At 38.9% G+C, this 14254-nt stretch overlaps 1 protein-coding gene across 1 annotated transcript; it reads right to left on the bottom strand.

Annotated features, from left to right (window-relative positions):
• Window positions 1-380: 380 nt before the first annotated feature.
• LOC114539373 (tetratricopeptide repeat protein 38-like) lies at window positions 381-10167 on the bottom strand. The gene is made up of 13 exons (XM_028559997.1): window positions 9995-10167; window positions 7039-7212; window positions 6365-6440; window positions 6136-6255; window positions 5950-6009; window positions 5840-5878; window positions 4058-4136; window positions 3398-3471; window positions 2707-2801; window positions 2460-2538; window positions 2260-2337; window positions 1631-1704; window positions 381-677 (listed from the first exon to the last, which is right to left on the bottom strand). Exons 1-13 carry the CDS (start codon window positions 10165-10167, stop codon window positions 593-595), a joined length of 1206 nt encoding a protein of 401 aa, XP_028415798.1. The 3' UTR covers window positions 381-592.
• Between the last annotated feature and the right edge of the window lie 4087 nt (window positions 10168-14254).

Here is a 14254-nt window from a genome sequence, read left to right as displayed (position 1 = left end):
AAAATAAGTTAATCCTTTATACAGCTGATTTAAAATAGTTTTACTCACATCCCCCCCTCCTTTTCTAGTAATAATATTGGGAATAAGTTGTCCACTGTCAAAATGTTGGTTTATACATAGCATTCTAACATGATTTCTTGTTATTTCCGAGGAGTATTCTTAATCTGCAATGGAACAGTAAGGTTAGCGTTTGTGCGCTAGCCGCCTTCACCCATTTGATATATAGACGAATTATCTAATGATTATTACCATTGAAAAGCAATAGAAAGATATCGCGCTAGCTGGAGTTAAAGAACAGTAAAGAAAATAAAATTAACAGATTTACAATGAACCCTTCCGAGCTTTTCGGCTTTTGTTATAGTTTATTTAATAAAATCCATAACATTTAACCGTTGTCTATTTAGTTCTAGATACAAGGTATGTAGTAAGTAATAAAATAAAAAGTGGGCACGAACCGATAGGGAAAGTTATTATATAAACAGATCTATCGGCGTCTTGTGATTTTTGATCGTGTATTTCGTTGATATTGGTTTGTCGGATATGTGATCTAGTTATTGTTTCACAATCGGTACAATGCGGTATGGTGACACTTTCAATGCATTGCCACAGCTTTCATCATTAGTCTGTCGGTCAGCGGTGAATTCTCTTTCATGGCCTTTCTCTCAGCCAGCAACCCTCTAAAAGATAACAATCACCCTAGATCAATCTTAGCAACGTGCAATCTTATCATTTTACATACAAATTCAACGGAATTGGAGCAATTTAGTTTATAATTTTCAAATTTCACAAAAGCAGTTTTTCAGTTGAGAAATTTAATCCCATGCAAGCAGTCCAGAACTCATGGAGTACCACAAGGTTCGATTTTAAGACCTGCTCTATTTGATATTTATCTGCATGATTTACCCACTGCCCATGAGGGGAGGTTTCGTAGTGCCGGTTGCTGATCTATTTAAGCCTGAATATTTACTTTTCGTTTATTTCTCCCATTTATCTTGTGTAAAGATGATCTCTTTTTAAACCCGAATTAAAATAATTAGAGGTTGATACATGTTTGAGACAAATCGCCAGGTCAGGTGTTTAAATATTAATTTCATGTGCTTATATTTTCGTCTTCCTCTGATTATTCTTGCCGCAAAGTTTTGCACTAGTCTTCTATAGAAGTTTTTGCTGAAACAGTTGGTGTAATTTTCTTTTTAAATATCACACGAAAGTCATCCGGCAGTAGCTTTTGTGTCCGAATTACTCTTTTCAGAATTACTCTTGAAAAACACGTTGTTCTTATTTGGTTAATACGTAAACTATTCCGACAGCGAATCTATTTTTGACAGAACTTCATTGATCTACCTTATATAGCTGCGTTGTCGCCCAAATTCAAAATAGTAATATGATTCCAATTGATTATACAAAAGGGCCGCCTATATTCAAACGTACCCTATACAAGCGCTGGTTAGGTTTCAACGTTTCAAAGTAGACGAGCTCGGAAAAGGTTCTTTTCATCTGGAAGTCTAGTCCTAATTCAATCTAAACCTCTTTCTATGCGGTTAAATTCTAAAAATTATAGCCATCGTGGATTTTATAATTATGACCTAGGTTTATGTTTGTATTTATAAAGTACAAAATGCGACCGTACCTTGCAAGACACTGATGAGATTTAAGGGGGGAACGCATAGCTGAGTGAATAAGAAGTTGATGAAATACGTCTCTCTAGAACAACAATATTAAATAATGTGTATAATATAGGGGCGTAATGCGTTCGCCTAATTTAAATTGTAATAACCATAGACGTACCTGCCCTAAATATTTGGGGGTGGGGAGCAGGAGAATGATTTTAGCAAAAATGAGCTGATCGAGTCGCGAGAACAAATTTCCCTAAGTAAAATGGCCGCGAAGATCGTTAAGGGATGAATATCCATATTTTCAAGTTCAGAATTATTAGTTTGTGTCAAAATTGATTGTTTAATTTGTTTTTACGGTCCGTTAATAACATAAATATATAAATATTTGACTTTCCCCCTACGTAAAGATTTCCGCGGCCACTGTCGACTTACCCCAAATTTTGGGATAATTCGATATTTAGTGTTACGCCTGATTCCTATTCGGGTATCAGATAGCTGATGTACTACATGCACCATTACAATGCGTGCGCATAAATGTTCTTAATTTCTATAAAGTAGCTAATGTTATGCATGACGTTATCTCCGCGGGGTTTAATAAAAATAGAGAATATGAACAAATTTATCAAAGAAGATAAAAACCTACTTGAGCGTTACTCCCACCAATTTTAACGAACTTGTACTTGAGTGGAGCCAGCAATTCCGTGCATTTTGCATAATTTTCCTGAGATTGAGAGAAATGTTCACGTTGAATACTGTACGACATTAGCCAGAATTCCCAGAAATTCACGTAATAATCTATATATACATATAATTGCTTTTTTTGGCCACGGATTAGACACTTACCTGGTCAAAATATTCAAAAGCTTCACACATCTTTAAACCAACTTCTTTCGTCACTTCGCAATTAGTTCCCTGACGTTCCCTACAAAACAATATAGCGCACTACTTTAAAAAACCTGACAGAAACGCAGTATAAGTAAGGCGATGATTCGGAAGAGCAAAGAAACTTAACTCCAATATCTGTTTGAACTGATTATACGGTTATCTGGTGCAGTGTCCCATATTTAAAACATCAGTATTTTAAACATACCTTATAAAATCTTTCATCGATTCCATAATCTTTGTTGTTCCGTCTTGATCTTTTGATCCCAATGTACACATAAGTAAGTGTAAATCATTAAATACCTATTCATTCCAAATAAAAAACATGCATGGCAATCAGTCAGATATGTACGGATCTGGATTCGCGTCCAAAATTTTCATTAAAAAAGGCTCTAATAGTCTAGACTAAGGTTTCAAAATGGCCCTTCGCGACTATTTAAAGTTATCTTGCAAATTATATGGAGAACATCGCAGCCCAAAAATGGCAAAATGCGTCAAAATTGGGTTTCCGGGGGCTTTATCTCAAACATCATCAACGGATTTATGTGGTTATACCAACATTCCTGTGCAGGTGCAGGTATACATCGTATACAAGTATTAATTATCGCACATTTCTTTATTATAGTAATAATCAATAAAACAACTATCTGTTGAAAGAATTATTTAGAAAACATAATATGTGGAATGCATAATTATATACGACCCGAATATACTTCATCATTGCAAATTCACTGAAACCGGCCCTGAAACCGGAAGCTGAAATATTAACGACCATAAGACGGTTTCGTAAAACTTTATACTTCTTGAAGTTAAATTAGAACTACCCCACGAAGGTCATGACGTCAAAAAAGACGAAATATCGAACTTCCTCCACCTCTCACTAATTTGGAAATACTCACCAGAACGTGATCATCACTGTGGGTATCACCCCAAAGTTGTTGTATTTCCCGCCATCTATCATTCACATTTATTCCTTTAAAAATAATAATAAACTTTATTTAGCCTTTGTTCAGTTCGTCCCACTGGTTGGTCCCAGCCCCAGTGCCGGCATCCATTTTGTCCCCGTACTAATGACTTCCTATGGAATTAATTTTTCGTATATATATAAACTATAAAACAAAGTAGCCATAAAATGAAAATGAGGAATCGAAGGTATGGATTAGACGGCCGTGTTGTAGTATTTCGATTTTATTGCAAAATCATCATCAGAACTGATGAGTGATGACTAAGTTATCACAACCGTGTCATTGTCTACTATTATTTAATTACTCTAAATTGTTCCAGGCATATCTTGGATTTCCAACTGAAAATGTTATTTTTCGGACTTTGTGCTGTCATTTAGTTGTAGGAAGTGGTGAAGTTTGTTCAGGCTGCTTTCACCTGAGGGTTTTATAAGTGTATGAACAGACAAAGAGGTCGAAGTCGTTATACATTTTATTCATTGCATAACTAATAGCCAGACGCAATGATAGAATTTAACGTGAAAGTTCAATAGGAAAGATGATGCAGTTTTGTAGACAAAAACAAGTCCTATATATGCATGTACTCCAGTACTTCACCTTCCAGTTGCAGTCGATACAATAATGAAGAGCCATCAACCATATCAAGCATTGCTCCAGATTTGCCTCTTTGAAAGACCTATATGTGGTAAATAAATTAATTTCTAGCAGAAGACAAATTACTGTTTGATGATTTGACTTCGCGATCACCAGCCGCAAACTGGAGTAAAAATAATGAGCTTTGGTACGTGACGTCACAGTTCGTACTTATCCCGACCCATATGCAGACGTTGTTCACATGAGCCCGGGTGCCGAGATTTAACAAAGCGTATAAAATTGATTTTGAAGCATATTGAAATAAGTCTTTTTGAAACAGAACAAGCACATGCTATTGTCAGTATGACTACACGACTTCCAGAAATTCCAGAATCCTGTTATTTACCCCAAAGTCCATTTTACGCTTCGTTAAATCTCGGTAACTGGGCTCATGTGAACAACCCCTCAGATTGGATCATAATAATCGGCAATAATAACATTTTAACAAAATTGCCGAAAAATTTCTTTCGTTTAAATTATCACGGCAGCCTATCTTCGGGTATTGCGGGTATTGGAAATTCGCCAGATCGTTACAAAGTTCAAAAATTCATAATTATATATACATGCATTAACATTATAAACAAGTTATCCAGTTATATCTAGCTTATGAATCCACAACCAATTTGATTGAAACTTTGTTTACGAAAGGCATGTAATTTAATTATGAAATTTTGAACTTCGTAACGAACTTGCGAATTTCCGAACGACGTTCCAAGTACTATATATGTGTGTAAAGACAGTAAAGATTTTCAGTAAGCATGCCATAGCTAGATCGCTTAATTGGGGGGATGTAAATTCATAGTGCGCTTTCCATTACGCGGCCAAAATGGTCAGACCAGTCATATTTTAAATTGAAATAGAGCATTTCGTTAAGAATATAAAACTATATTTCCCGTGCTAGGCAGATGTAAATAACGATATACTTGAATGCAGGGTTCTTGAAACACTCTAAAATACCAGTAATCTGACTGTACCGAAATACAACAGGACCGGTCTGGCCGTTTTTTCCGTATAAAGGAAAGCGCCCATATATATTTATGTTTATACATATCATAAAATTATATAGGAACATAGCGTACAAAAGAAATCAGTCGGGCATAAGACGAATATATGGATATACCCTTTCTCCCCAATTATAAGCTTCTATAGCTACGGCTTCTACGGCTCTGTTCGAAAGCGACGGTAATTATGTTACGAAAACTTGGAACGGGAGGGTGGTGAACGTAGAGTTGAAGCCCGCGTCACCCGAATCTATTCACATTTTTCTGGGTAAATGCGCCTATTCTAACAACGTTTTCATCACAATTAAGAGTATATGTATAAATTTCAGTTTTTCAACAAATTTTTCACTTTCAAACAATATACGTTTCGTCACAAAAGTATAGCTTAAATCGCTGAAATAAACGAAAAGTTCGATCGATTGGTTTGAACGAATCATAACTTCGAGAGAATGTTTCTTAACAGGAAATGGACGTAAAATTTTGGCTCTAACGATTTGGGACATTTTGTTTCGTAGGTAGCGTTACAGTTTTTTCAAGTTCAATAGTCAGTTATACGTCATCATTGCAAATACCAAATACGTGCATGGTTATGGTATGCCTTCAAACTATATAATAGTGATCGATAATATTGTAGTTCGTCATGCCAAATTCCAATATATAATGCCAGTGCATGGTATATAGCAACAATTACGTAGCTTACTAAGAAGTGTTATTACACGAAAGATTATTTTCTCAGCATTCCTACCTGCTCGTCGTATATGCCAATGGCAGCTTCATGTTCACCCTTAAAATGTTCAATAAAGCATATCGTTAGTCATTGAAATGTATGTCAATGGAAAATGGGCCAAAAATTACCTTCTCTATATGGTAAAGTGCCCAATGCCAATAGTTATGACAAGCTAGCATCTCCCCTCTCTAAAAAGCGAGATTGACATATTGTTTCTTAAAATTTCATACAATTCATGGAGTTAACAACAAAAATTAGATTTTAGCGAACAATATTCGCATGATAAAAGATTGCAGCATCAGAAATATGCTTACCGTCCAATAATTTTCAGTATCTTTCAAAAATGTAACTCCCTCATCATATCTCCCTTCCATCTCTAAGACGTGACATAAAGCGTGAGTCGACCAACAATCGTACGGATTTAAATCCAGTCCCTGCATAGAAGAGAAAAAAACTCTATCTAAACTTTATCTATACTTTAGAAGAAAGAAAGGGATATGCAGCCATAAATCGCTATTGAAGATTATAATTTTTGCCATGTACCTGTTTGGCATGTTTTTCAGCTTCATTGTAAAAGTTGGTTTCCACCAACCCAAAAGCGTACATTCCATGCAGAAACCTAAAACACATAAATGCGAATTTGAGAAATGATGTGAACAATAATATTACCTTTTACGACGTTGCAATACATGACTGGTGATAGCGAGAAGATTAATAATTTAAATCCCAAAAGCAAACTTTTATTGCAATGCCTATACCTTGCAATCGCCAGTCTTCTACATGCAACTTCAAAATGGTGCATTTAAAACGCACAGTGCTTTTATTCATAGGTATAATAAAGAGGAGAACACTTAACTATCTAGAACACTTAACTAAAAATATTGAATTGTACAAAGCCTCCGTCTGAAATAGCAACCCAATTTTTGCAGGGGTTTAGCCCCATTCAAATAAACCCGCGTTGTTCCAAGCAAAAATGTAGAAGTGTATAATGCATTGAGTTAGAACAGTGTAATTAAAGAAAATTTGGTAGGAACCTATAAAAATAACCAGTATATTCCTAGGATTTATAAAATAACCACTATATTCCTTGAATCTATATTGCCTCGTGCTCTACTCAAACCGATGAAAACTAGGCAACAAACCGTTTGCAAATGTTCCCCTGTGTACATGGACAAATTGTACCATGAACATAATGAAAATTACGTTAATTTCCCTACCCATAAAGCGGAATTGTATCATTCCAATTTGGAAGTACTCTTGCGATGGAGTCCCGCATTTGATCTTGATATCCCAGATAGAAGTATGAATCATGTGCAAACTTCAACGCCGTGACGTCAGTAGGGTACTCGGTTAAGATTTCCTCCCACGTATCCAAAGCTTTTACAACAAATCTGAGAAGAAAATTAGTCAACAAGCTGCATCGGCAGGGCAATTAAAATAGCACAGGAAGATAGAGGGGGATACAGGGAGATACTAAAGTGAGGTGCGTATCTTTTATGATGTTGTACAGCGACAATTTTTGTTATTATTTACACAAGCGCTGGAAATGAGCTAACATGCAATCTGATCGGCTCTCTATTAGACAGATCTTAGCTGTCTAGTAGAGAAACGTAAACAAAATGGCGGCGAGATTTGGGGAGTTAAGTGACGATTAAATTCAAATTTTCCTTGATAAAAGTACGCCAACATGCACCGAGAGGGTGACAAACTTTGAAACAAAAGTATTCAACGGTTGGTTAAAAACTATAGGTTTACAAAACATACGGTTTTGTTTCTGTGTTTTTCCGTATTAAAACGTTCGAAAAAACCCCGATTGTATTCACTATTTTTCAAATTACGAATAAATTTGAAAGTTGTTTTTATCCAGCGCTTGTGTATATAATAAAACAGTTATTCTACTCACTCTCGTCGTATATGACTAATAGCTAACTCAGCGCTGCGCGCCTCGTCGGCTATCAGCACATATACGACTCGAGTTCGCAGAATAACTGTTATCGCTCTCGTTTCGCCTTCTGTGGGTTAAGAGTTAAAATATATACACGTGGTTCATCTGTACGTATATGGCTGTGAGATACGTAAATAACGAAGTGACACCGGATGCGATTCATCACTAAGATTATGGTAATTTGGCTAACTTATTCATTTTACACAGGCTTTTATAGGATAATTATGAATAAAACAAAAAAATTAAGTTCACAGACAGCATAGGACAACCCAAAACTAACCAGAGTTTTGCTCGAGCCACTGGGCTATATAATAATTCCTGGAGGACTTGTTCTTGACAAAAAAAGTGAAGCAAGAAACATGGCGGATTTTTTCGTGCTGACGCCAGATATGGTCCGAAGAGGCCATGGCAATGAACACTGACAACCGCGATACAATGCTTCAGGCGCACTCCTTCACCCTCCGGGAGTTCTCGAAATATATTTTTATTTTTCTTGTGATTTTTTCCGTATTTTTCCACGGGAATCTTGATATTTTTCTACCAATTTTTTCGACGTGAAGGAACAACTGCCTTTTTTTCAGTTTGTGACAGACTCCGACTCGTACTCAGTGGCGTACGGGAGACGATAATTGGGGGGGGGGGTACATATTCATATATTCATGCTAAAAGACCTGTAAACTCAATGGATTTCAAAAGAAATTAATCTTGCACAACATGAATATTAGATATTATGTATGAATATGTGCCACCCCAATTATCGTCGTACTTGTAAGATTCACATTTGTTTGGCATTTTACTACTACTTGCACAAAAGATGTACATAACACATCTATTTTTTCCGAGCTTCAGGATTATATCAGAATTTATTTACATAAAGTGTTTTTTAATACGTGATTTGTCAAAATCATGAAGGTGGAAGAGATTTATTTACTAAAACTTATACAACTTAAAAGTACTGGAGTCAACAACAACAAACAACTACATGACACAAAACTTTTATATTGCTGGTGTTCATGTGATCATGACACGTGTTCATCGAGAGACTGACGTCATCTGAATATTAATGTTTATCTTAACATGACTAGTAAGTACAGTTGTTTTGCGATCATTTTAATTTTTTTCTGCCAAAATTATATATTTTAACATCTAGTTGCAAGATCCTTGCACTTGCCAGGCATTTGCACCATTTTATTGAACCCTGCATTCATTCTCTCTCGCCTTTTCTCCTCTCCCACCCGCTGTTCCGCCGTCCGCGCTTCGATTTCCTGCGGTTTTAAACCCTTTATAAACCCGACGAAAACCTCTGCGGAGGAGAGAGTGTCGGTGCAATGCCCTTGTAACTGAGCCTGAATTTGAGGTGTGTATAATCCACTCGAAATTAAGACCCTTTGAACCTCTAGAATTTACCTGCATCGAGTCAAGTGCCACAAATCATATTATATTCATAGTCAAATTAGGAGTGACTACAAAGCATACCCGATCCTAAATCTGTTTTCATGAAATATGATATTAAATTTCATGTTCAAATTCCTTTGGCTTCGCGATTTTGGTTTCGCCAACGATTTCAAATGTTATCCTTAATTAAATACCGCGGTTTTAGTAATCGTTTGCTATATTTAAAGCACGAGAATTACTCTAGGCGGCAGCCCGGTCATCGCGTTTTCGTCATACTATAGTGTATATAATTATATACATAAGATAGTGTGACGTAACCGCGTTGACCCCTATGGAATGACATGAAATGAAATTAACAAATGGTAAAAAATGTCGTAAAAAATTGAGAATTCGCAAAGTTTTTTAAAAATTTAAAAACAGGGGGGGGGAGTGATGGTTGGAGCGGACTCAAAATTCGGACCAAATTCTTCGGACCTTATCTGGCGTCAGCACGAAAAATCCGCCATGTTTCTTACTTCAGTTTTAAATCCAAAACATTAGGATCCTCTGCACCTGCGGTTTATCAGCATGCAACAATGTTGTGCTGCCATCATTGTTCATACTTTTCAACAACATTGAACAATATTGTTGAAACTGAATCGCGTGTAACAACATTGAATCGGGTGTAACAACATTGAACAATATTGTTGAAACTGAATCGGGTGTAACAATATTGTTGAATGTTGATAACAACTCTGAACAATGTGGGCAGCACAACATTGCTCCATCCTGTTCATATCAATATTGCATCAACCTGATCGTTTTTAGGCGTGTAGTATATTTCATTTCCATACCCCTGGGACCACGCCTGTATTGCGGCTGCGTGTTTTCTTTCTCGTTTGGTTAACGATGTATTCTTTTCAACAATTGCCTTCATTTCATCTATAGATTGTCTTAGGCTTGTATCTTTCCAAATGTTTGTCCCAGTTCCAATAAGTTCCAGGCCATTTTTTAATACATGTGCCATTACTGTAGAAAAAGCACCGTAGAACTATTTAATATTGCCATAGGTGACTGTAAATTTCATATGGTAGAAATAAAATGCTGATAATGGCCTAAGGCCCGCTGCCCGCCACACACGAAAGTAACTTGCTGAGCTAAAGCCGTTTTCCACTAGCGATATTTTTCGCGCGAAGTGACTTTATTCTTTTGTATTTGAGCAATTTGTTCCAGATGGTTGCAGTTGAGAGCTTTGAAACAAAAGTAAAATGTCGCTTCGCGCGAAAATAACCGCTAGTAGTCGAAAACCGGCTAAATAACAGCCACGCGAGGTCTTTAGCTCAGCTACTATAGCATTCGTGTGCGGCGGGATTAACGAAAACTTTTATACAGGATGCGTTTCACATTGTTTTAGTGCTTCTATATATTAATATAAGAATTGTGAAATACATGAAAAATTTTCTGTATAAGTAAAAATTCAAAAATTAAAATCAGCTTGCGAACGATATTAAAATATTGGCCCGATTTATACAAGAGACGGATTATCCGTCTGGACGAATGATCCGTTTGACATATCATTCGCCTGAGTATAAACACACGACAAACTATCAATATACGAACTGTGTAGACGAATATTGTGCTGATCCCTCAGAACCCTTGGCTACCCCGGGGCCCCTTCATCAGCCCTGTAACCAAACGACTTCCGAGTAGTTTTAGAAATTTTTTAATAAAAAAAAAACAAAAACAATTCTACAGAGTCTTTGTAAAAAACTAGTGCTTCTCTCGTCGAAAAACAAACCAGAAAAAACTCCCAAGTCCTCAGCGCCCCCCCCCCATATCCCGCAGGACAACCAATGAGGGGGCAGATTGCTCTTAGAGCGCGGGAAAAATCCGGCAGGCGGGCCAGAACACTCCTCGCCTGGTAAATTATTACCACTGCAACAACATAACAGAAATAACATTAATATTATAATCGTGTCCGTAGATATTAGTTATATTACTGTTCCTTATCTAGTTCATTTTAGGCGACCTTTGTGACAGGTCGGTTATAACATCGCTTGGATCCCCCTCTTGCTGTCGTCATTTCGATCTTCCTGACATTACCATCTTCGCTTGGGAATACTTTGGTGACCATTGCGATTGGCCACTCGTTCCTAGTGATCTCTCTATCTTTTAAAAGAACCAGATCCCCTAGTCGCAGATTCGGTTGGCTTTGGGTCCACTTTCGTCTTATTGGAAGTAAAAACGCATCAGCACTCCAAGTAAACTATTGGCGAGGTTTGGGCCAAGAAGGAGGATCTTGTTAAGCGAGATACCTTCTACTTCTCGATGCGTCGAGTCGAACACTACGCGTATTTTGTCGGGCTTTTGTTGATGGTATACGCCAAAGCGAGGCAAGTACCACCTCGGCTGTGATGTGTTCACTTCGTTTGCAGGTACTCGTTGTTGTCTAAGAGCGTAGTTGTTGTCTAAGATCTTCTGCATGAAGGAAAGTAGTGGGTTTTCATAGTTTTCAAGTAGTGGATTTGAGTCATTTCAGCGCTTCGTTGTAACTATCTGGTAGCTGTGCGACTTGATTTCGGAAGGGCAATAGAGCAGTCCAATTACCGGATTCGCTCTTCTTCACTTTGGCATTCATTACGTCGATGAAGTTTCGATCCTCTACGGAAGTCCCAGGCTGATTGTCCAAATCCTTTCGTTGGAATACATCGGAAGCGAGGCCGTCTTCGAACCTGCCGTGTATGAAGCGTTCTCGGTTGTCGGTACTGTGGATCCGATCGGAATCGCATGCGGCGTTAACTTCGAATTTATTAGAGCAGGGTTCGAAGATCGATTTTCGTGTCACGTTCGTGGCAAAGGTGGAGGACCCCGTGGGTTGGTGCACGCCGTCGAGACAAGCATTTCCCAGAATGACCCAGCCTAGATCCAATCGTTGTGCCCAAGGTACGTTTTCTCTCCCATTTCTTGACTCTCTCACTTTGTGTAGCGGAGGAACGTCTCTTCCGATGAGTAAAAGTATACTAGCGTCTTCGTCGACCTCGGGGATGTGTTTGGCGATTAGGCGGAGGTGTGGGTAGGCTCTGGCGATATCTGGTGTGGGAATTTCGTTCTTATTGTCCGGAATCGCAGTACATTCGATAATGGTCGGGAGGGGGTAACGTTTCGACTCATCAGTGGATTCAATAAAGAAGTCCTTGGCATGCCGACCTTCGGTAAGCGTGGTCGCCGCACATGTCTTCAGTGTGTAAGGATGTCGTGCCCCGTTTTTTCCAAGAAGATTGAACAGTTCCGGTTTGGCCAAGGAGCAATTGCTTTGATCGTCGATTACGACGTATGTTTTGATCTTTCTTTCCGGGTGTTTTTATGCTAAAGACATTTGCCAGGCATATTTTCGAGCAGGATCTTCCTCCAGGTTTATCGGCACAGATCTTGGTGCAGGAGGTGGTTATGTTATTGTGTGGTTCTTGGTCGTCTTCTCTCTTCTCCTCGCCATCGTCCCTTTGGGGGTTGAGAGGTTTAGGAGGGCGGTCCACATGCAATGCTGCTAAGTGTTTGTCACTGTCACACTCAGAACATTTTACAGTGAATTTGCAATTTTTCGCCATGTAAGAGACTGATGCGAGGCAACGGAAACAAAGGCGGTGTTTTTAACGAGACTTTTCTGTTCCTCTATCGACTTTGCTCGAAAGACACGACACGATGCGAGCGGGTGAGGCTTCCCATGCAGAATACATTCGTCAGGGTTGTAGGGTTTGACGCCGCGGTGGTCTTGGTTGTTCTTTTTCACGTCGGTTTTAAAGGATTGCCTGGGTTTGTTGCGAGGAAGGGAGAGGTGCTCGTTTGTAGAATGCTCGATCATGAGGTTGGGGTTGTTCCTCTCCAGGGAAACGTCCTGTGCGAATTTGGAGGACTCGGAGAACGGTGGGTAATCGGAGTGTTCTTCCCTTTTGTATCCGAAGGCGTGTCTTTGCCACCGGCTTTGGACATCGCTGGGGAGTTTCTCTACGATGGGCCTTAGGAAAATGGGTTCATCGCTTTTTGGCACACTGTAGGCTGAGTAAAAGGTCGCCGAATTCCTGGAGTTTTTATTGGCCTAGTTTGGTCCAAACTTCTGACACACCCTTGGTCGGGTTTTTGTATGTAGGCGTTATGTAGTTTTTGGACGAGCTTCTTGGACTCTTTGCTGGTATATTCGGATAAAAGCGAGAGCTCCTCTTAGGGTGTAATGCTTATGTCCTTAAGCATAGTTTTAAAGGATGTTTTCCACGTGTGGAAATTCTGTGGATCGTCGTCAAATTTCTCGACTCTTCTGCTTTGGACTTCTCTTCGTGCCATAAATTCTATGTAAGATTTCACGACGTTTTGATCGGACCCAGTTGTGGTTGGGCAGTCTTTGGGTGTGAAAGGTGACGATGTTGGGTTGAGGTTAGACTGCATTTGTTGTGTACTCCCTGAATCGTGATTGATCGGTTCCGTGTCACCAATTTGTTGTTGAGGGTATTGGCTATCAATGAATTGTTGTACGCGGTTTTTGGGATTCTCTGCTGGCAGGTCTATGAGGTTTTGCTCATGGATAACATCCAGATCGAGTTCGTCATCGATGGCTCTTGCCTTCGCGATGGCGATCGCTGCGTCGTCTTCTAGGCGTAGCGCTGCTAAGCGGGTAGCTTATGCTTTGCTAGAGCGAGTCTTCGCGTTGAGTGTTGAGAGCCGATTGTGGTTCTTCAAGGATGCGCCTTTTGTAAATCTCGGCGAACTTGTAAATCTTTATGTCGAACATTACTGCCCTCTTAAGGCTAATTTCCACTCCGGAAAACGAGCAGCGGATCGGATCGGATTTTCAAGTTTTTGATTGTTCATCTGGCTAGTATTTTCGATTGATTTCTCCAAAGGTTTCGCGTTTCGTCGCGGCTGTCGCGGCCTGTCGCTGGTCGAGGCTATTTCGATCTCGTTATCATTCCCCCCAAGATTTACATCGGGTTCGAATATAGTGTTATTTTCGCTATATGCTATATTTCGTCCGTTTTCGTTGGTTTTTGTCGCGTTATCGATCTGGTTTTCGCTTACGTGTCCTTTTGTTATGATATTAAATTATACTGTCACACGTAATGTTA

This window comes from Dendronephthya gigantea, unplaced genomic scaffold, assembly GCF_004324835.1.
Source record: "Dendronephthya gigantea isolate DGI-Jeju-01 unplaced genomic scaffold, DenGig_1.0 000201F, whole genome shotgun sequence".
Taxonomy (NCBI): Eukaryota; Metazoa; Cnidaria; class Anthozoa; order Malacalcyonacea; family Nephtheidae; genus Dendronephthya; species Dendronephthya gigantea.
This window is presented reverse-complemented; position numbering and strand designations above follow the sequence as displayed.